This window comes from Hibiscus syriacus, unplaced genomic scaffold, assembly GCF_006381635.1.
Source record: "Hibiscus syriacus cultivar Baekdansim isolate YM2019G1 unplaced genomic scaffold, ASM638163v2 tig00117056_pilon, whole genome shotgun sequence".
NCBI classification, from domain to species: Eukaryota; Viridiplantae; Streptophyta; class Magnoliopsida; order Malvales; family Malvaceae; genus Hibiscus; species Hibiscus syriacus.
The window spans coordinates 543483-567265 of NW_024063539.1; the positions used below are offsets into that span (position 1 = coordinate 543483).

The window sequence follows — 23783 nt, forward strand, 5'->3', positions numbered from 1 at the left end:
ATAAACATGTGTAAATATAAATTAAATTATTATTTAGAAAGCAAAACCATTTTGGGAGGCACGGGTTGGCGGGAATGTCAACCAAGCCATCCACGTGTGTATTTTTAAACCATTCATTCTGACAGATCAATTGATATTTTTATTGATCAGTTAATTCTGAACAATTAAGAAATTCTTATTTATATTTTTTTGTTTATGTCACGAAAAATTATTCAAAGTAAATAATATTTTTATTTATATATTTAATTTATTTTTTATTAGAATAAATAACTAAATTATCAGTGTGGATAAAATAAATGCTGCAATAATTTTTTGATTAAAATGGATAATCAAAATATATTATCTTTCTCATTTAAATATCTATAATATTCTTTAATTAATGTTTTGTATCAATTTTTTTTAAATTAGATGAAAAATATTACATACTTTAAATATTAATTTTGATCATAAAATATTTTAAATATGTATTTTGAGTAAAATACTCATTCATATTAGGTACCACAAAGGTAAGGTCGTAAGAGCGACCCCTAATTCAATTTACTCCATTTATAAATGTAGGATTCGAACTACTTGTTTTTACTTAAAATATCTAGTGTTTTATTCTATTAGACCAACTAATTTTTTTATATATTTTAAATACTTATTTACCATATAAACCTTATTTTTCACTGCTTCCCAATTAACGACGAAAACAACTGACTATATGTTTAATATTTCAACTATCACAATTATTTTGTTTTGATTATTCAACTATTTTTTTAAATCATATATAACGTTTAGTTTTAGTTTTATTTTGGTCATCAATCGTTAAAAAAATAATAGTGATATTGACATGTCACTATAAGCTAATTTCATATCATCATTAGAAAAACATTTAAAAATTTCACATCAATATTTTATTAATTTTATAAAGATGAGTGATCAAAACGAAATTTATATATAATATTGGATATGTTTTTGAGAGAAAAATATTTGAATGTCTAAAATAGAACAAAGGTGATAGTTGAGATCTTGTACCTAAACAACAAACTTCCTGTCATTATTGTCAGGGAGATATATCCAATCAGACGAGCAATTCACGCCACGTGCTGTACAAAATTCCTCCATTGTCCCGTCTCTAAGTACATGGTGAGAGTCATTCACGCTCTATTTCAGTCCGTATTTAATCAAAAATTCAATCTAAATTGTCCCTCATTTTCCGTTGCGGTAATCATGGAAATTGTTTAGTCTAGAAATTATTTTACAAAATTGATAACCTGAAGAAATAATACAATTTATAAAATATATTTTTGAATTATTTAAAAATAATACTTGTTTCGTGTCTAATGAAGGTCCGTGTAAATTTTAAATATATTATATAAGAAAAATAAGATAAAGATATTTTATCATTTTTTTAGAATTAACTATGTCTTGATTAATTTATTCATATTTTTTTATTTCAACTGTAATGACTTGCTATTCTACCGCATGTACCTAAGAGATAGCTCTAGCTCATAATCTTCACCCTTTTTCTTTATAGTTTCATCGTCTCGATATCTTATCAGGCATCTTTTAATCCCATAAAATTATTAATTTTCTATTTTATTTATGTAGTTCTATATCATAAGAAAAGCCCAATAGAATAACATTGGTGTCAATCGAAATTGAGATTTTGGATAATCTTGTAAGTTAGCGGTTATCTAATGTGTTTGACAAAATTTAATCACGCTTCTATGATTTATTCGTGAAATATTAAATTAATTATTCAAAGTAATAGAATATGTTTTCGTTCTATACGAGTCTATTCTTGAATTTTTACTCGGGACCCAAAAGTATTTGAGATGACCTTATTATATACTTTAATTATTATAACTGAATCATACAATAGAGGATATATCTCATGAAGTATACATTGTATGATCTAAATTTACATATCATGTAAGCGAAATATGAACAATATAAATCAATGAGTTTCTTATGTCTCTTATTTGTGATATCCAAAAGAAGTCAAACTCATGATGTTAATCGTGATAAAATAAATCAAACATTGAAAAACTAATTTAATGCATAAAAGAACACTCGGAATGTATTGTGCATATACATCATGTATTTTTTTTAATCAATTTGATATATAAATTTGTCACTTTTACAAATGTTATACTTGTATTTTTTACCAATTCAGTACCTAGACATTACACATTTGGTACTTGATCGATACCAAATATGCAATGTTTGGAAATATAAATTCCAAATTAGTAAAAAAAAAGGGGGGGGGGAAAGAGTATCACATGTTAACAGCGGTAATTATAGGTACTATAATAACAGATGAAATAATACTTTAAATACAAAAATCGTTATTTTAAATTTAAAGGTACCATATTGAAAACTCGGTTAAAGTACAAGCATCATTTGTGATATTATCCGTGAAAATTTGTATTAATTTTTTTTATTAGGGTACATTCATGTCCAAGGCCGGTTACCCTTTTAATAAGGTAAGCTTGGGTTTACGTGCGTCGGGCTTACCGAACAAAGCTTGAGAGATAAGTAAATGGATAACTATTTAACAAGGAATTCAAGCTTACAAATATAACCATAATCATTTTTCCGAGATAACTTATCATTACATTATAAACTTCACAAATTACAATGAAAATGAAAGGAAAAAAGGTAGAGAAAAAATTATATATAAACTTAAAAAAAAATAAACCCGTATCCGACACGTGTCCTCGTATAACGTAGAATGGGTTCATATTGAGTATAAATAACTAAAAGACATAGGTAGACATGAAACTAGAAAAAGCAGTAACATCTGCCCAAGGTGGGAAAAGCGCTTTCAACTTCTTTGCTTCATCTACCAAAACTTGGTCAAGCACTGCCAAATCCACCCTTAAATCTCCGAAGTTGCTGGCCTGAAAATCGACGTTAAACAAGTTTGGCATGGAACATTTACATGTAGAGAAACCGGAGTTCCTCGGATAAAACAAGGCATAAAAACTGGACAGGTAGTTGAATCGATCAAACCTCCAGTTTCCGATTCAACCGATAGAACTAGATAATCGGTTCTTACAACATTGAAAAGTGCTTTACTTGAAGTGAAATAGTTTAGGATTTTCATTTTCATATTCTAAGCCAAGTTTGTTTTAGTTGCTTGTGGGGAGGATAAACTTCAATGCAGTAACTGATAACATAGAATTGTACCTCTAACCAGAAGTTCCATTTTTCATTACTCGCTCCAGTAAGTCTACATATGTACGATGGTGGACCGCCTTCGGCGATTTCTGGGGCTGCAAAATTTATCGGTAGAATGAACCACAAAAACAGGATTAAACTTCAATGCAATAGTAAAAGAGAAAAAGGAAGAACAAAAAAAAAGAGTTTTCTAACCTGGTAGCTTATTGTCAGCAAATGACCAATTGGATAAAGGACCAGTAATGTTAAGAACAGCAACCCAAACCTCCTTTAAGGAACTGCAAAGATGAAAATGTTAAAAAAGAATCCGCATTATGTTAAAACTGAGGACAGTCCGCAGAATCTGAAAGTCTTGACTCACCCAAATGAAAGTTCCAAATGCACTCTCCGAGAGCCATCGCTAGATGTCGATTGTGGCTTATTAGCATACAAATGAGGGAATTGTGTATATTGCTTCAAAACCCCATCAGTGCTTGCTGCAGGGAACTTCAAACTTCTTGAAAACATGAAGTTGACAGGAAAAAGTGTCTGCCAAGAAATAAAATTTTCATTCGTCATATGCACAGATGATTTGTTCTGTATGTTAATCGCAGTCTATGTGATTCCTGGAAGATCATATCCCTGTATCCATGTCCGAAAATGTGATTGGTATGGACAGATACTTCAAGAGTGCAAGTGATCGATATGGGGGATGCATAAAATTATGGAATGAAAACCAAATAAAGAATACTTCTATGAAACGAAAGTCGACATTGTTATAGACAGACATTCAGCAAAAGAGCCTTTTGATAATTTGTCAGAAAATTTGTATCAATCTTTTGGTTGAGGTCGAAAATAAACAGATATATAGGGAATTTTCCTCGCAGAAAGTTTTACCAGAGAAAGAAAATGATATCACAACAAACAAGCCCCGGAAAGGAAGCAGCAAAGGAAGGGAGATGAAGAAAGGCAATTATGTTAACGCAGATGGACCTAAGGAACTAACCATTGCATGCACATGCAACTGAGTATAGAAAGGGAAGCCATTTTTTCTCTTCCTAACTGACAAATTATCGTGGGTTATGAGAAATTATTAAAAATATTGGCATGATAACGAAAAATGACATACCAAAAAAGTCTGTTGGTTAGATATTTTAGCAGTTTCGAAAGAAAAATCGGGGTCAATGTGCAACTCCTTTGCCACTTTGGGTGCATGTTTAAAAAGAAACAGCAAAGAGTTGGAATCCACCACGGATAAGTCGTAACTTGAATCAACAACCCGATTTGCATCTGTCAAGCCCAGAAGTCAAACAATGTTTAGAAATAACAGTAACAAAACTTTTCAACATGGGAGATATTACAATTCTAAACATCAACTGAAATTCTAGTCCTGAACATCACTGATAAAAAGAATTAAGCTCGTATAAATAAAGGAACTCATGGATTTCAAAGGGCTTCTGAATATAAATTAGAGACTTCTAAATACCTGCAGTCAGAAATGTATGCTGGAGAACGACTCTCTTAGGTGCATCTGTACTATAGGGAAAGAACCGCGACGACAAAGCCAAAGCAACCACAGTAAGATGTAGTAAGAATTTCAAGATGGATGACCTGGATAACAATTTGCCACAAATAGGTATGAGGGGGCCCACACACCAACTGGTAACAACACCAACTGTTGTTGCTACCACGATATCAGGAATGTAATTCCCTGCAGGTAAAACACATTAGTCATATCTCCAAACCCATATCTGGATATGTATTGAACATGATTACCTCAAGAAAATGAAGAGTTAGCGCCAGATCTATACGAATTTTATGAATCAAAATTAGGTTTGAAGTATAGAAGTAGAGAAAAACTAACCATAAGGCGGTGGAAGAGAGCCCATCATACCCATTTTCTCGATAAAAAATTGAACAAGAAACCCACCAAAATAAACAGAGTATGTAAGGCATGGAATTAGAGGTATCACATAAAAAACCGTAGACCTGCAAGAAACAATTTTATCAATCTATATGCAGCATGTACCACTGTACTAATACTGTTCTATAGTTTGACATAAAAATTTACGACTGAAGAAATAAGTATGCCAATGAAAGACGCAATTTAATTCCGAACATGAGATGAACTTTCAGGAATCAAAATAAACCATGTTAAACCGACAAATCTGAAGCTCAAAGAAATGGAATCATAAACAAAACTTTCTGTTATATCATCAATGAAAGCCATTGGGCCAAAAGTTCAATCGACCAATCTTGAGGTAAAAAAATTCCATAATATCGAAGCAAAATAGATTTATTGTTTTCTATCATTGTTAAAAACCCTTTCAAAAAAAATGGTACAAAGAGAAAGACACTCGAAAAGGACAAGTAGTTACGAGAAGTATGAAGTTTTATCATTTGTCAGAAATGGAGAAAAGAGAGAAAGAGGGGTTTGCAAGACTCCGGTGAATAAATGCTCGGTAACAAATAAAAAACAACCATATGCTCATAGTTTATGAAGAGAATATTCAATTTGCAAATTCAATGTAAATGATACCTGACTGAGTGATGACCATGAAACTTGATTGATAGGTAAAAAATCCATGCAAGAAGCATAGACGCAGATGTGAAAAAGCTCAAGAAACCCCCACTTAACCCAGCTACAAGATAAGCCTGCCATTACAAGGTTGTTTATATAATTTGAGAAAATCAATGCAATAAAAACCCATGATATAAACTAGTGAATGAAAATGATCATGTCAAATACCAAAGTTAATGAAGCATAAAATCCAAATGCTCCCCAGAATCTTGCCTCCTCAGATAGTGCCTGTAAGATTCATTTAGTCACATACTTCTTCAGTAACCACAAACAATTTTACTCGAAAAAACTAAAACCGTTGCATGCATCATATCTGAGCCGGATATTATATAATTTATACATAGGTTGGCAAGATTCAGTGTATCAGCAAGTCTTCCAGATCCACTGGATTATATGTTCAGTATTTCAGCTTTTATGTGATATTCATGTTTGCAATAACTTGAATGTTGATCTGAGCTAGATATTATATAATTTATACATATCAAAATCACACAGGAACGAGTTTTGTAAAAGAAGAACATGCAATAAGCAAGATCTCAGTCAATTTATTAAAGAAAATTGAATCTACAAAGTTTTACCTCTTTTGACATCTTGAGAGCTGAAGCATTTTGGGAGAGGGGAAAACCAAGAAAAATCGTCCTTGGAATTAATAGACCAACAAGTGAAGCGGGAATGAACATCATGAAAGCCAAGAAAGGATTTGCAAACCTGCATGCAATTTCAGCACATCAACTAATATTTTGAACATTTGATCATTCATTCACAACTATGAGAAAATAGTCACGATCTTCTAGCTTAAGATGTACAACCAACCAGTTCATTCCATAACTAGAAACTAGCAATCTCAGGAAAGAAAATATAACTGGGAAAATTATAGCCAGCATCATTCCGGTAGTATGGAGGATCATTCCTGCAAAATCAGCAAATGCTAAAATTTTATGTAAGTCCAATACAACTTGAAGAGAACTACAATATGATAAGTACTGAGAAGAAAAACTTGTTAAAGGAAATTATTAATTAATTACAAAATGGATGAAAGATTGTGGTCATTTACCTTTCACAAAATCATAGAAGGTTGCAAAACAACCCCACAACCCAGAATTCAGAAGACGTGAAAAGAAAGGCATTATGAGAAAGATGATGATGGGAATGCTATGAAGTACCATAGCTATCCTTCTTGAGTAGAATATCTGAAACACTCATAATAAAAAAAATTGATATATACATCATTGATGATAGGCAATCATTATCCATGAATAAAAACTTCTCAATGCATAATATACAAACACAAAACTTACCATGAACCAAGTTAAGTAATCAAAGAAAACAGCTCGTCCATGGTCGTATTCATCACTGACACCAAGGGACTCTCTTTCATGAGCATTTTTAAGCTTAGGAGACTCTGTGAAGGCCTTGACCGTGCTATACAAATTGTCTCCGCGAGCTTGCATGCTACCTGGTCTGCATTGGAAGAGGAAGGCAAGTGCTTAATACCAAAATATATAAATTTCCAATAAATGAATTCTGAACCACAGGAGCAGATGTATTACATACATTAGTCTGTCCACTGTATCGTAGCTAGTATGGTAATAATAACCACCAAAAAGAAAAATAATATCCAGACCAGGAATACTGCCATAATCTTCAGAAAACATCCTGTAATCCGTATCTCCAGGAATAACAGGGAAAACATCCTGCAAGAATAATGAATAATTTGTAATTGGCTTAGTTACACCATCAAAATTAGCAGAGCAGAAACTGAGTACACAAATTTCAGGGTCAGCAAGAATAAATTACAGTGTGATAACCTTCACAAGGAAACATGTTGGAACTATAAATAAAATGAATACTTTAATAGTAGTACTCCAAGAACATAAATGCTCGTTAGAGCATAGATAAAAACTGGAAAAGGATAAAGTAAAACCTGGGCTGCACTATGTGCCATGGGATAAATAGCTGACTGAGCATAGATGGAAGAAGGCCAAGAACCAGGTCCAGATTGGCAGACTAGATCTGTAGTGTCAACAAACAAGTAACTTAGGCATGAAAATCAAAATGGAACTTCACAGACGTCCGTATACAGAATTTTTCAACATTTATCATAATCAAGGTCATTCTCGGAAACTAAAAATAATGTTCTCATAAACCAGGGAAAGAAAATACATAAGCATTGATTTATATCCTACCAATGCCTCCCGATCCAGATGCTTCCACATTTATAAAAGCTCCTATGGAATCACGCCATTTATGAGTCCTCACAAAACCGTTTGCAGCCTAAAATATCGGAAGCAACAATTTTATGTCCATATGTAGGATATTCAACAAGATTTGGATCTTCAGGAAAAATTAACAAAATAATCTCAGCTTGTGGTTTGATATTCAGTTTGGTTCACATTTTCCTTTTCTCCGTGACATGACTTCTTACGATCCTTCTTATTGAGAGAGTTTGAAGTTCCATACACCATTTCCCATTCTTCCAAAAGAATGAACTAAGTTGCTTCTTTGATAAGTCCCAAAATAAGAATCGAGACATTGTTTCTTCAAGTTTCATGATCTATCTTTTAAAAAGAACAAGCTACAGAAATCTCAATTGAAAGGACAGACTACTTTAAGACAAAGCATTAATATATTTCTTACCAACAAGAAAACTTCTTCTGCACCATTGAATAGTAAAATTATAGGCCGCGGTGGAACCCAACCAGAGTCTATGGTTAGTCTTGCAATTTCCAACAATGACGCTGCAATAATACAAAGCGTCAGGGAGATATCTTCAATAAAAAAGCCAGTATAATTTCACCAATCAAGCTAAAAATATTCAATGCACTTACCAACACATGAACCACAATCACCTGCACCAGGGGAACCAAGTGGACTATCAAAATGAGCATTCATTAAAACTGATGGATCTGTTTCTTGTGAATTTATTGAGGATATCCTGTCATTATATAAAATAAAGAAGATAATGTTATTTGCCAGAAAAGGTGCATACTAAAATAGACTGCTTCACTATGTTCAACAGAAAAGATGCAAGATGGTTATTGCCTCTTAAAGCATAAGACAAACAAAAATTTGGGAACCTAAAGCCTGATGAATCATTCAACATTGATTCCATGATAAGAGATGCGACACTATCTACTCACCAGTTGTAGAATTCCTTAAACAACGCTATCAATAACTCCCCTCATTTTTCATGAGGCAAGCACATTAAAACTTTCCAATATGGTGTTCAATCTTTTTTCTATCCATGATCAAGCTTAAAAAACAAAGTTTCACACACTACTTTGACACCCTAAATGATATGGAAGATGCACATGCAACCTATGTTAGTTTAGGGAGAGTGTTGATACGGGTATGTTACGTATGTATGATTGTATGTAACATGTGCATGTTTTGATTTCTGATTTTCCATATTTTAGGAGGGTCCTAAGGTCATTATCCCCATACTCGTATACAGAAACAAGTGTAGGACATGGGTACTTCAAAAAAAATAAAGAATCAAAGCAACTGCAACTATGGCTCAGTCATGATGTATGAAAGAAGCATTATCACCAGAAAGATGATATGGATTTTCCCAACTATTATTTCTTTCATTAATCACTGGCTGATGTTAATTTAAGTGGATCCCATCAGTAAGAGTAGCCCCTACTTTGGTGCGATGGATGCCTTCAGTGATAATTGATGCAAGCAAAAGGAAGGTAAGGAAATTTCCTAATCATTCTCGTGAAAGATTGACATAGAGCTGCAATATAAATCCTCTGAAGAACCCTATTCAGTTTCAGAGATTTACCTCATCAATATATTGGTATGATTTCTGTAACCAAACGATATACTGTGGCCTAAAAACATCATATTGAATGACCCAGCAACAACGTTCTCTTCAATCTCAATCCTGCAAATTCATGAACTTGAGTCAAGTCAAACCAGAAACTTTAAACAAATTAATGAAGAACTGCAAACTATTAACTTAAAAGAAGTTTAAGCCAGAAAATTTAAACAATATTAAAAAAACAAAAACCCAATTTTAAAATTATACAATTCAGCTTTAAAACAAGTGTATAAAAACCTGAAATTTGATCCAGCTCTCTCCTTCAACCTTTCCAACTGTGCCTTGATATACTCAGCCGCTTCTCTCAAACCCTGACGCCCTTCCTGTTGAATAAAGAAAACCCAGACTTATAAATATAAATTCTTATTCTATTACACTAATAAATTTGTATTTTTTTTTCGTTTCAACTCTCCCAAGAGTCACCTTCAGTCTAAGTAACCATCGACCAATTAATAGTAGCTTAAAAAAAGATATGTTGACGCACTTGTCGACCATCGATTTCATGTGCTAAGACTCGAACATGCTCGATAGCTCTGGCTTCGGAGAAGCGATCGAGAGGCGCGTCGATACCCAACGGTGTGATGAACTTGGTGTAAATCACGGAGTGAACAAGGATCGACATGAGACCATACATGACCGCCAATGAAAATAAGAATTTGAATCCCAAAACATCTCCGACATCGAATCTTAACGCCATTACACAACAAAAAAAATATATCCAAAGCTCGATTTCACAGTACTTGTATCTTCGCCTCCTTACCGAAAAGAAAACACAGAAAGAGGGAAGAAAAGTCGAAGTTTGGAGATTGAAAAGTTTTCCCAGATACCCCAAAAAAAAGGCTGTATAAAAATGTACGAAGGTGAAGTGAAAGAGTTGGAGAAGGAAGTTTGCAGGGTGTGCTTTTGTTTGTATTTTGTCAGCACAGCAGAGTTTGGAGATCCATTTACAAAAATGGGAATAAAAGTTTGTTGAATTCCCTCCCGTGAAACGTTGTTGACTTCAGTTTCGTTTGTTTCTCCCAAGATTTTATTTTTATTTGGATAAACTACGTATTTAATCACTTAAAAGTACCTGTAATTTTGTTTTAATCATCTAGCTTTATTTTATAATGACGTGTTTGAGTGAACAATGTGTTATCCTATGATAATATTACATCTTCATTAAAAGAGTAAAAAATGTTACATCAGTAGTTATGTTAGTTTTTTAGTGGTGGATAACCAAACGTAAAGTTAGATATTATTTTAAAATTAATAATTAAAAGATTAAAATGAAACTATAAGAATAGTTGAGTGACTAAATATAAGTTTACCATTTTTATTTCCATCAATTTGCCCATGAAAGTTGAGTTGTGACCGGTGTTCTGTCTGCGGAAACTACGAGTTTGAATTCTACTTGAACTTCTCCCCAATTATATTATCTATTTACTATTAATATTAAACTCAAATTGCGTAATTGAGTTTAGTTACATATTATAATATAATAATTATATGAGAATGTGATCCGCATCAATACATCACTCCAATTTTTAAGCCATCCTACCTTTTGTAGCGACATAATTTGAGGATAAAAATGTAATTTACTACCCCTCATCCTCCTTACAAAATCCCAACTTCAAGGTATAATGGATCCCTTCTTCTCCATTTGAGACCTCCATAGTCTCTAATAGGAGTGGACTAAGGGGGAGTAGGTTAAAATTTATAAGTTCGTTGTCTCTTAAAATTTTATAAATTTATTCTCTAACATAAAATCATGTAGAGTTTAAAATCATGTATACATCCTCATTGTCTCTTAAAATTTTATAAATTCATTCCCTAACATAAAATCATGTAGAGTTTAAAATCATGTATACATCCCTGAACTCTACCTATAACATAAGGGAAAAGGTATTAGAATTATCAATATTTAAGAGGGAAAACCAAACCTCCGAATAACTAAACAATCTAGTTTTTCTGGTCGGTAAGGAATTTGATTTATTCAAATATGATAAAAGAGATTGAATAATGAATACACATGAATTAAATAAATTCTTTTGTGTATCGTGATATCCTGTTAAATGAATTAAATAATTCTCTCGTCCAATGTGATGTCCTGTTAAATGAAAATAGCTAATAATATTTATTGTGGTAAAAGAATTATATACATTGATGACCATACATAAAAGATCCATGATATAAAATCATTTATTAAACTATGATTAATAATAGGATATAACATCTAAAAATGATCTACAATCATGATTGTACTAGTAAGAAATAATGGATCAAGTGTGTGATGATTCCTAGAAGTTATATGCAATGATAGCATCATGGACGGATGTATATAAAGAGTGGGAGGAGTTCTTGTTTTTTCCTAAAATTTGTAGTCTGATAGTATTTTAAGTCCTTACCATTTAAACTTAGATGAAATTACCCCTCTAATTTTTTAAATTAAATATATAATAAATCCTTATTATTTTGAAATTAAGTACATTGTGATATATCAATGATACGTGATTGTGTGAAGCACGATTAACTGACGCTATACATGATGAAATATGGTAGTCATAGTATGCCTAAAATGAAAAGGCGTAATGGTAAAAAATATATTTGATGTTTGATTAAATAATTATTTTGACTTTTTTTTTAATATATTTTGGCTCCTAACATTTTATTGTGAGAGTAAAAAGACATTTTTTTTATGTATATTTAATTTTACGTATTTTAGATATGTTTAACTTCCATCCACTAATAATATGTTATTAAATTGTTAATTTTGGAAATATTTGTACCCATGGATGGATCTTCAGTCGTTCTTAAAATTTTCAAATTATTATATATTTTAAATATATTTTTTTATATTTTTATTGATCATATGTTTTTACCTTTAAAATAAAATAAGATTTTAAAAATTTATTCTCATAATATAAAATCCACGCCGGTCCATATTTATTCCTACCAACGCGTTGCGGACCAAGAGTTCAAACAGACCAGCTTAGGGGACCATCGACGAACTCTTTCCTCTCTTTATATGGTTACGCTTACTTCTTTATAATTGATGATTGTGGATGGGTTGTTTGTGTTCAAATTCAAACAATTTAGGTAGAGTGAAACGAGATGTCAGTACACGTAATGTTTGATTGAGTAGTTTGTAAGATTATTTATAAAATTATTTTATTTCATAAATAGTATATCAAATGATATAGGCAAAACTTTTGAGATAATGTTCTGGAAAAAATTAATTCACCAGATAAAGCACTCCCAAGATTAATTGCTCAAATAGGGTGAAATCCACAGTGTTGGCCGTAGGTCGCCATGTACTCCGGGCGACCTACTCTTGCTCAAACAGAGAGAATGAACGTGTTGCATGGCACATGCACGTCCCAACACATAGGTCGCCATGCCCTCCGGACGATCTTGTAGGTCGTCATGCCCTCTGTGCGACCTTGTCGCCATGCACTCCGAGCGACCTACCCTCGCTCGGCTTTTCTCGGATTCCCTCGCATAGCTCGCTCGGTTGCCCTCGGATGCCCTCGCATAGCTCGTTCGGATGGCCTCGGATGCTCTCGGATGGCCTCGGATGCTCTCGGATGACCTCGGTCGGATGGCCTCGGATGCCCAGCGTGTTGGGACGTGCATGACACATGCAATCTCTTGTAGCTCGCCGGGAAGACATGGCGACCTAGTAAGTCGCCCGGAAGGCATGGCGACCTACGGCCAATACTGTGTATTTCACCTTATTTAAGCAATTAATCTTGGGAGTGCTTTATCTCGTGAATTAATTTTTTCCAGAACATTATCTCGAAAGTTTTACCAATAATATATATATATATATATATATATATATATATATATATATACACACATATTATTACAAATAAAGTTAGCTCAGCAGTTCTTCGAATCAATCGAGTTCCGTCATTATTGAAGATAAGCCTGTGCATTGTTGACTCCAAAAGAGGGTTTTACTTTTTTACCAATATAAAGTAGTTGGATTAGTTGTACCAATATAAAGTAGGGGAATGTAAAATTATATTTGAAAATAAGATTATTGGAATATTATAATATTTTGAGAATGTTGTAATATTTTGAGTGGTTTGTTTAATAAAAGTGTAAAATTATAATGTTTGGTTTGAGGAATATAAGATTATTTGGATACATTTTTTACTGAATTATCTTGTGATACACGTTTTCTTTCAATAAGTTAAATTTTAATATGAAAATTCATAAAAATATTTTAGTTGTTACAATATCTAACTTTTGAGAAAAAAATACAATTAGCATATAATTAATATAATTAGTATATAAACTTATATTTTTAAATAATTTTCGTAACTCGTAAGTATCATTTTGATTTAAAAAAATAATATTATGGTATTGAGTGGCCAAAAATATTATTTTCAAAGTATAAGATATTTTTTTAATAACTCAAAGTTATATATTATTTTAAATAATTGCATATTTTATAATTATGTCATTTTTCATCTCATACAATTATAAATGATTAATATATTAAATATTAAAACTATGAAATAATTTTAATTAATCAAATTTATTAATGTTTTATTAAACAAACCTTTTTGTATGTTTTTATTATTATTATGTTTATAATTTTAAGTAAAATACGAATAATAAAATTAGAAAGGATCTATATAAAAATAGTTTATTATTTCAAGAGTATTATTGTCTAAAGTAGCATGAACTATATTACCTGAAAATAATTTTTTCTGTAAAACAAACATAAAAATATAATTTTGAGCAAAATTATTCTTATTAATAATGATCTTTTCCGCGAATCAAACATATTTAATCATCATCATAGACGTATCCCATAAGATTATAAGGAGACCTTTGCAAGTTACTTTCTTCATCCGAATTATGTTTTTTATATTTTTCTGTACTATAAACATTTTTTACATTAGTTTATATTTATATAATGTTTAATAAATCAATTAATTTTAGAATAAAATACATAAATGATCGATGATTGTAAGATATTATTTTATTGAGTTCCTTAACTATTAAAAGTTATAAAATAGTCTCTCGATTATAGGGTGTTACTTTTTTGAGTCTATCGATGATTGTAAGATTATAATGTTGACTGAAATGTGATAGTCATAAGATCAAATTTTATCATATCTTAGTCAGTAGGTTAACGAGAAACTTAGACTACCGTCAATTTTTTTAACGAAAAATGATAAGTTTGAAATATTATGAATAGTCAGGTGACTATTTTGTAACTTTTAATAGTGTAGGGATTCAATAAAACATCACTTATAATCAGATATTATTTTATAATTTTTAATAATCAAATGATTTAATAAAATAATATTATATAATCATAGACCATTTATATCCTTTAGAGTGTAATATGTTGGTACCTTCGTATTATGTTCATATTTTTTATGTGATGGTCTAAAATGCATCTAGAGAGTTGGTGGGGACACTAATTTCTCTTTTTGGGAAAATGTTTTTCATAATTTTGACATGATCGAGTAATTCCAAAACTCACCAAACAAGCGTTGAATACTTTGCAATGTTCATGAATATGTCACAAGTTGTAAGAGGTCCAAAAAGATTAAAAGATAATATATAAAAAAATATTCAATTTTACGTTCTTTTATATATTATTAACGATAATATTAATAAAATAAAATAAAATATTAAATTTTGATATATAAAATATTTTATTTTTCAATAAAAAATATTTTTATATATCACTAATTGCTTTTTTGGTATCTAATATTGTTTTTTTATAATAAAATTTTCCCCCGGTCATTATTGAAATAATTGGACATAAGTTGATAAGTATACTTCTCAACAACTCTTGCTATAAAATGAAATCACTTCAAATGATAAAATAATTGCAATATTTCAGCACATAAACAAAGGAGAGTGGTCGTAGCCACATTGGCTAAAGTTTCCAGATCATGGCAGATTGGACCAAGAAGACCATCCTTAGAAACGATGCCCTTCTTCAGATATTTTCTTTTAATCCCTGACATCCAAATTTATTCATTCAATATTCGTATCCATGTCATATTCGGATATGAATATAAGATTAATGCTGTTACTGTATCACAGTACATCTACGAAACAAGTGCCTATCCCAAGGAGCATAGCAATTGATCCAGACAAAGAGGCATATGAGACTGGCTCACCCTTCATTAACAAAGCTGGAATGCACCATAAGATTAAATTCATCCCTTCGGATGCCTTCTTGATTTTAGATGATCTCATTCAAAATGTAATTAAGTACTATACTTTTATATATATACATATGATTCGAATGGGTCGAATATGAATATTTCGGAAAAAAGAAACCGAGTCTACACAACTTATATATTGCAGGGCGAGGAAGGAAGCTTCGACTTCATACTTGTGGACGCCTATAAGAGCGATTATCTTAAATTTCATGAGCTGACATTGAAGCTAGTTAAGATCGGAGGGATTATAGCTTACGACAACACTTTATGGTACGGATCGGTTGCAGAATCGGAGAAAGAAATCGTCGATGATCTCATCAACAAGTTCAGAAACTTCGTGATCGAATTCAATGGTTTTCTTGCCGCCAATCCTCGCGTTGAGTCGTCGCTGCTTTCCGTCGGCGATGGCCTCACCCTCTTTCGGCGTCTATACTAGAGGGGAAAAAAAGGCAGTGATTTCTTGATGGAGTTGAACTGTCGCCGCTTCCCGTCAGCCATGGCGTCTTGATGCTTTAATTAGTTTGAATAATCGGAGAAAAGAATTTGCATAGTGATTGGCAAATAGAATCGATAATCCATGTATATGTGTTGTTTATCATGTTCTCTATCAATCGGATAAATCTACATACCATTAAGATTCAATAAACATACATAATATTAAGCTTCTAACTGGATGAATTCCAGGTTTATACATTAAGGGGTTACCGAAATGAAACTCCTTTATGTAGCCACCACTCACCTTCACCTTCACAATATCGGATGGAAGCTTTGCTCTATAAAAGTATCGCCTTTAAACTTATGGAAGATGGAAGATGGAAGATGGAAGACGGAAGATGGAAGAAGAAATAGAACAGAAAGCGGAAAGAAGAGCGAGAAGCTAATTCAGCTATTCCCCTAATAACCCACGCATAAGACAAGCAAAAACCCCAAATAAATCATCCTTATAATCATCAATAGTCTAACTACATTATTTTTCATGCAAAATTTCCTATTTTATGATTAATCGAATCCAAATTACATTCAATTAGGTCCACATCTAACCCCACAAATATAGTTATTATCACACACGATTTATGTTCCACAAGTCAACTCCATACGTTGACTTTAAAAATTGAATTCTTACATGTATTTCTTTAATTTTAAAAAATATAGTTAAAGTAAAAACAAAAACAAGAAGGAAAAAAAACTCTTAGATTACTCTTGATGTTTAACTGGATTTGTCGCATGAATTTAGGTAAAGTTAATTTCATCTCGGATCGATTTGGTTTAAATATATATTTAAATTTAATTATAAAAATAACCTAAAATAATTATAAAAGTATATTTTTATTTTTTTGTTATTAAATGAATAACCAATTCAACTTTTTTTAAAGTTAAATCGGATTAAAACAAATATGGACAAAGAAAATTAAAATCTTTGGATTGCCTATCGACTTGATTCAATCTATATAGATTGGGGAATGAAAAAGTCCGTGCATCAAATCCTAAACTTACGCAAATTCATTACAATTAATTTTAGTTAACTAATTAATTTATCTGATAAATGATAACAATTCGAAAAATCAAATATTTTCACTTCCTTTTTTAAAGAATAACTATTATGTCTAAAAATTTCGTTAAGCCTTATTAATTTTTAATATAGTATTTACATTACATCTAATTATAAATTAACAAAATTTATTTGATAAATGATAATAATGTAAACTAATAACAGTTGGAACAGTTTAAACAAATATTTATATTTATTTATGTAATTGTCTATCACGTTTACACATTCATGTTGATATGTCCGAGTGGTTAAGGAGACAGACTTGAAATCTGTTGGGCTTCGCCCGCGCAGGTTCGAACCCTGCTGTCGACGTGTTTATGCCTCACTTTGAATATATTTTTTTATTAACCTTATTTCTGTTTTTTACCTAACAAAATCAACAAAAGGATACATTACTGTCTAAAAAAGCTTCATCTTCTTGGGTATTTTTGCTAAAAGAAATACTGAACCAATTTTTATTTTAATAATACATATTGGTCATCATCTTTTTATTTTATCGTGAAGTTTAATTACTTTAAATAATAAAGAAAAAAAATTATTGCTTTAAATAAATTCAAATTTTAAAAGAAAAAGAGGGATGGGGGCTGCGTCGCTTTGACGCTACGCAAAGAGCGGTCCGCTTAGCCAAGATATTCAAATAAATTCAACGGCGAAAAAGCCAGCCCCCTGTTAGATTTTTCATTTTACCATTCAATATCAGCCGTTAGATCTTTCCTGACTCTCTCCCTCTATATAACGAAATCCTTATTAGATTTCTCTCTATTTCTCTAGCGTGAATTAGAAGCGACCGCACAATCTCATAGTAGAAATCAGAAAGATAAAATTTATAGAAAATAAATAATTTAAAAAAGAAATCAGATGGATCCAGACGCAGTAGCGAAGGCGTTCGTCGAGCACTACTACACGACGTTCGATTCAAACCGGGCCGGTCTAGCCAACCTCTACCAGGATGGTTCAATGTTGACCTTCGAGGGTCAAAAGATCCAAGGAGCTCAGAGCATCGTCGCTAAGCTCACCAGCCTTCCTTTCCAGCAGTGTCAGCACAGCATCACCACCGTCGATTGTCAGCCCTCCGGTGCCGGTGGTATGCTTGTTTTCGTCAGTGGTACCCTCCAGCTCACCGGCGAGCAGCATGCTCTCAAGTTCAGCCAGGTAATTCCCTTGTGTCCTTGCTTATTTTCCAGGGTTTATGTGTAGTTAGGTGATCGAGCATAATTTATGTGTCACTGTCAATTTCATCGATAGTATCGGTTTTATTTGATTTTGCTATGCGATTTTTTAGTGATGTGAAAAGTGAGTTTTTCGTTTGCTGGAAGCTGGACTCTGGGTTGAAGTTGAGATCTTAATAATGCAATTAACTTTAATATTGATTTTTTATTTATATATTTACTGCTCATGACATTTTCAGGAATTGCTTTTTTTTCATTAAATTTGAATCTACAGTAATCAACTTAAGAAGGGAACATAAATGTAAGATAATTGAATATGGAAATTTTTCATGAATAAATTTTGGAAGATGTGAATATCTTTGCCAATTAATCGAACTACGTCAGTTCCTGGATATTCCTTTCCTCTTACCTTAGCCTGCCGTTTTTGTAAATAACTGTATCATTAATTATGGACCGCAATCAAGAGATTACTTATATTTTCTGAGTTTCCTTTAGGCGAGTTTAATTTTTCTGCTTTATGATTAATTCACAAAGTGTGTGCTCGTTTCTTACTCTGAATAATCATCTGGAATCTCTCTCAATGTTGTATGTTGGGAGTTGGAACTCTGCTGGATACAAAAGAAACCCACACTTAGACATCTCTTATCCTCTCTGGGACACAATGATTTCCTTGTGGTTAAATGTCTCACATTCGGACTTGTATAAGTTTCATCAATTTAATGTTAAATGTTCATTGTTGTGCTGTGTAAAACATTTATCTTTTTTTTTATAGAAAATTTATCTGTTTCTGGTCCACCATTGCCATTAGTATTGATAGTTTGACATCGTTTTGTAACGTCACTAACCAAGTCTCTTTGTCATGGCATCCTGCCCTTTTAGATGTTTCATTTGATGCCAACACAGCAGGGAAGCTTCTATGTGTTGAATGACATATTCAGGTTGAACTATGCATGAAGACTTGATCGGTACAAGTAGCCGAGGGGGTGGGAATATAATGTCAAAGGATCTAAAGAATGTTTGCTTAATCTCCCCGTTCAGTTTTAGTCGTTTCAAATTGGGAGAAAAAAGAGAATTTTTTTGTTTTTGTTAAATGTTTTCATGATTTCCATGTTTTCATCATATTTTGGAGCTTCCTTTGTTGTATGATTGGTGGAGTTAGTGAAAAACACCATTTATGAATTGGATGTTTGGTTCAAAGACTTATTTGCACTCCTGTTTTGGTTCGAATGAAATTTAATTTTTTTTTTGCATTGATATGTAAAGTTTAATTATAGTCAAAGAAAGTTGGTTAGCTTGGAACACAAGCCTTTTAGCTAAAGATTGACAGAAGGTTAGGGTGAATATATCATGGCTACATCATCTCTCCCCATTTTTTTAAAAAACTGCTTATTTGGTCTTTTATTTATTTCTGTGTTTTTATTTTGGTAGTTGAACTGTATTTTGTTATAAAAAATAATTTATTTTATATTTTGTTTTTGTTTTTATCATTTAGTACTAAGTTTGATCGATGACTTAATAAAAGTGGGAGACATGATATAATATAATAATAGTTTGTCATTAATTTTTTTTTATTGATGATTTAATAAAAATAGAGATGTAACATAATATAATAGTAATTTCAGTCATTAAAATTTATATATTTTATTAAATTGACCTTAATTTAAATTAATTTAATAAAAGTTTATTATTTTAAAATTCTACCAATTTAAATTAACATAAAATTATAAAATCCCGTTCCCAATGCTCGATCTTTCCTAACATCCATTTTTTAACATCGTTACCACTCATTTATTCAGTCGTCATCGTCGCCTCTCACTAATTACGTAGATGCGTAAGAAAGAATTACATAGAAAGCTACAATATATTTGAAGCCGAGCATCTAACCATCATCAAAATTGTAGCTTCTCAAACTGTAGTTTAATGTTGAGAGTAGGGGTAAATGTTCGATCGAGTCAAATCAAAAAAATTTAATTATTCAAGTTGATGAGTCCTATTTTATAACTCGAATTTTACTTGAAATTTTTTCGAGTCAAATCAAATTTTTGAATTTATGTTTAAATTTAATTATAAATATTTATAACACTACAATATTATTTGATTCTAATTTAAATGGTTTTTTATAACCATATACAATACATATATATTTTTTCATATGTGATATACATATATCATACATAGTCGATGGGTTTGACTCAAACTTAAAAATTAATCCACTAATTATTAAAAATTTTGAGTTATTCGAGTTACTATTCAAGTTATCCGAGTTATATTTTACAACTCGATTTGAACTTAATTTTTTTTATTCGAGTCGAGTTTTACTCATCCCTAGTATATACACTTACATACATAAGTATTTGAATTATTGAATCGCTCAAACATATATTAAGGATCAAAAGTTCAAAAGCACATAAAAGTAATTAATAAACTCAATTGAATTTCGAATTAAATACAAATTTTGGATGGAACGAATAAGAATTGACCACTTGAACTTTTAATGTTTTAAACTGAAGTCCATTTCATAAATAAGAAAGTAGCTTCTGAAATTGTAGCCAAATGTTGAATGTATGCACATACACATATTCGAATTACTGAACTGCTCAAACATATATATAAGGATCAAAAGTTCAAAAACACAAACATATAAAAGAAGTAATTAAAAAACTCTGTTTATAATCAACATCTTGATTGATTACAAAAACTCTAATTATCAAAATCCGGTAATCCGCAATGGCATCACAAAAACGAGTTTCAGCGCTACAAATCTTCTTGACGATTTCACTTTGACCAACAAAACTCAGAGCTTTTGAAGTGCGAAGCATAAAGCAGAGTTGACACGGAACGACCAGAGCCGAACAACACTTGTATCCTTCAGTTCATTGTTCTTCACCACAGAATTCCAAGTTGTTGTAATCACATACGCTGCACTCTTGCCCATAATCCACTTTTTAAAGTTGACCTCAGTTTTCACCATTGATGGTTCCAGTAGGAGAGCTGTAATGGTGTTATTCTTCCCCTCCAAATGTTGGGCCTCTGACTCTGTGAGGAAGGCATGAGATTGGACTTGTGAGAAGGGGATGGAAAGTCGGCTGGCTTGGGGATTGACGTCCGAGTAAAACAGTTTCTTCTCGATCACGAAAACCAAATTTCCTCCACCCATTTCTTCAATGCGTTGGCTGAAGCTCTGGGGCAACAATGGGGGAGCACAAGGAGGGACCAATACCATGGCTCTGGCTCTTCTCTTCTGCCGGCCATGTTCTTCTCTTCTTTGTCTTGGTCTTTCCCTTTTCTTCCCCATGGATTCTCCTGCATTGCCAAGGGGGGACCGTTTCTTTGCAGCTTTCTCTTGGTCCACCTCCACAGTCTTGAGTAAATAATCAAAAGCAGTCCATTGGGGATCAACTTCTATGTTCTTGAAATCATCCAAACTCAGAAAATCCATATTTTCCTTAGGAAATCTATACTCTTTTGACTAAAGAAAACCAGATGGAGGTTGATTGTAATTAAAAAGAAGAGTTCTTTGGGTGAAGATAAAATTCCTCGGCGGTGTAGAGTCTTTCGAGGGTGTGGGAAATATATAGGTTTATTAAACTTCTTGAATTACAAGTAAAGTCCAAATATCTCTGAGAGAAAGATTTGGTCATTAAAACATTAACAACGGTAACATTAAAGAAAGGAAAAGTAAATGATTACATATTTTCTTGAGAATTATATAGGTGTGGGTGAAGATCAAATTCTTTTTCTTTGGCCGTGTAGAGTTGTCTGAGGGAGGGTTTATTAGAAAACTTCTTGTCTTGCAAGTAAAGTTTAAATATCTATGAGAGAGAGAGAGAGAGAGAGAGAGAGAGAGAGAGAGAGAGAGAGAAAGATTTGGCCATTAACAATGGTAACCAAGATTTATTTACTTAGCCTTTAAAGAAGACAATTGACTTAGAATAAAAGGTCTTTTAAGTTTACATAATGTTGCAAATCCTATTCCTATATCTATTTGAATTAATTTTTTATTTTCAGAAAAAATAATTTTCAAGATCATGCTACAGTAATATATATATATATATATATATATATATATATATTACAAGAGTAAACTAATTAAAATTTAGAGCATAACCGAATATCTATTGTTATATTGTTATTCGGAATTGAAGTTGTTGATCTCCATGGAATGTTTTTTTTTCCTGAACAAAATACTTTTATTTTATGGTTTAGACATTCATATGATTAAATAAAATTCAGAAATATTGGGAATTAAAATTCTAGCTTGTTTCTCTTATTGGACTTTGTTCATATGATTTAGAGCAAGACTGATTGATGCAATTTTAAGGTTGACCCCAGGGCTAAGCTCAGTAGGTTCATGTATTCAAGCATCTGTAAGCATTTTCATTTAGCCCCCACTCCTTTGTATCAAAAAAGAATTCAGTCCTTACAATCTTACATCAAGGCATAGAGTGAGAATTTCCTGGGGTAATTACATCACATAAACATGGCCAATGTTAAAAAAAATGATGTCAGAGATCAAACCGGTCAGACTTTTAATGTTCAAGTCCGACCAGATGAATGTGTATTTGGGTTAAAGGTAAGATCTTTTTGGTAAAATAAAGAGAGAAATTGGGAGTTCCCCGCCCCTTTATATCATCCTCAAGTTGTCAATAAGTTTGAGAATAGTCGAGGGAGGATCATAGTAATCACTGCATTCAACAAAACAACTTGCGGTGAATGACGCCATTTGATCTGCAACCATGTTTCCTTCCTGGTAAGTATGTTGTACTCGGACGTTCCACAGCCCCTGCAACATCATCTTTAACAAGAGCAAGGTCCCAAAGTGACTTTGTGTCAAGGCTGTGCTTCTAAGAACTTGAACTACAACAAGATTATTAAGCAAGCTGCACTATAACATTTGAGCACCTATATGAATTTAGTCAGTGAATCAATGCTTATGGTGTTTAATGTTTTGTGTGATGCAGTGATGTACTTGCAAGCCAACCCAGGGGGCATTACTATATTTGGATGGACAGTTGATCGGGGACTCATCAACACAATCTTTTTCATTGAACCTACGTTGGTTACTTTCCTGCTTGGACAAACCGTCGTCTTCAGTCCTGCCTAATCAAATCTCCAATCAAACAAATCAGTTTCTCCACGGATTATATACCCTTCAATTCCAAGTGAGTTTTCTTATTTATAGTCCATTGATTGTTTTCTTGGTTCAGATTTGCAGTATTCCGACTCTTTTTTTTTATAAGCATTCCTTTCAAATATTTGCATACGTATAGGGATGCGAGTGGATGACCTTATAATGACACTTAAAATACATGAAGTTAAAGAAAAATTA

General features: G+C 32.1%; 4 protein-coding genes and 1 non-coding gene across 5 annotated transcripts; 3 read left to right on the plus strand and 2 right to left on the minus strand.

Annotated features, from left to right (window-relative positions):
* Positions 1–2566: 2566 nt before the first annotated feature.
* Positions 2567–10458, minus strand: LOC120197829 (endoplasmic reticulum metallopeptidase 1-like). Its single transcript, XM_039199228.1, has 21 exons — positions 10039–10458; positions 9792–9877; positions 9516–9617; positions 8557–8663; positions 8366–8466; positions 7915–8002; positions 7653–7741; positions 7283–7422; positions 7027–7189; positions 6783–6918; positions 6542–6638; positions 6307–6436; positions 5897–5956; positions 5687–5802; positions 5012–5136; positions 4634–4858; positions 4277–4437; positions 3530–3696; positions 3364–3446; positions 3178–3263; positions 2567–2888 (listed from the first exon to the last, which is right to left on the minus strand). The coding sequence occupies exons 1-21, from the start codon at positions 10249–10251 to the stop codon at positions 2745–2747; spliced, it is 2619 nt and encodes an 872-aa protein (XP_039055159.1). The 5' UTR covers positions 10252–10458; the 3' UTR covers positions 2567–2744.
* Positions 10459–15401: 4943 nt separating this feature from the next.
* LOC120197908 (flavonoid 3',5'-methyltransferase-like) lies at positions 15402–16234 on the plus strand. Its single transcript, XM_039199303.1, has 3 exons — positions 15402–15511; positions 15615–15777; positions 15882–16234. Exons 1-3 carry the CDS (start codon positions 15498–15500, stop codon positions 16170–16172), a joined length of 468 nt encoding a protein of 155 aa, XP_039055234.1. The 5' UTR covers positions 15402–15497; the 3' UTR covers positions 16173–16234.
* Positions 16235–17515: 1281 nt separating this feature from the next.
* Positions 17516–17597, plus strand: TRNAS-UGA. The gene has a single exon. It is a non-coding gene; the product is annotated as a tRNA-Ser (tRNA).
* A 441-nt stretch (positions 17598–18038) lies between these two features.
* On the plus strand, positions 18039–19644 carry LOC120198093 (nuclear transport factor 2B-like). The gene is made up of 2 exons (XM_039199474.1): positions 18039–18437; positions 19334–19644. The coding sequence occupies exons 1-2, from the start codon at positions 18144–18146 to the stop codon at positions 19406–19408; spliced, it is 369 nt and encodes a 122-aa protein (XP_039055405.1). The 5' UTR covers positions 18039–18143; the 3' UTR covers positions 19409–19644.
* A 1604-nt stretch (positions 19645–21248) lies between these two features.
* On the minus strand, positions 21249–21893 carry LOC120198101 (B3 domain-containing protein At1g05920-like). Its single transcript, XM_039199481.1, has one exon. It carries the CDS (start codon positions 21891–21893, stop codon positions 21249–21251), a length of 645 nt encoding a protein of 214 aa, XP_039055412.1.
* Between the last annotated feature and the right edge of the window lie 1890 nt (positions 21894–23783).

Bases quoted from the DNA above. Each gene is read 5' to 3' on its own strand.
- LOC120198093 (XM_039199474.1), top strand. From the start codon at position 18,144: ATGGATCCAGACGCAGTAGCGAAGGCGTTCGTCGAGCACTACTACACG. The intron at 18,438-19,333 runs GTAATTCCCTTG...CTGCCCTTTTAG, and splicing joins ATGCTCTCAAGTTCAGCCAG to ATGTTTCATTTGATGCCAAC.
- LOC120197908 (XM_039199303.1), top strand. The intron at 15,778-15,881 runs GTAATTAAGTAC...TATATATTGCAG, and splicing joins TAGATGATCTCATTCAAAAT to GGCGAGGAAGGAAGCTTCGA.
- LOC120198101 (XM_039199481.1), bottom strand. From the start codon at position 21,893: ATGGATTTTCTGAGTTTGGATGATTTCAAGAACATAGAAGTTGATCCC.
- LOC120197829 (XM_039199228.1), bottom strand. From the start codon at position 10,251: ATGGCGTTAAGATTCGATGTCGGAGATGTTTTGGGATTCAAATTCTTA. The intron at 6,919-7,026 runs GTAAGTTTTGTG...TGAGTGTTTCAG, and splicing joins ATTACTTAACTTGGTTCATG to ATATTCTACTCAAGAAGGAT. The intron at 6,639-6,782 runs GTAAATGACCAC...CTGATTTTGCAG, and splicing joins CTTCTATGATTTTGTGAAAG to GAATGATCCTCCATACTACC.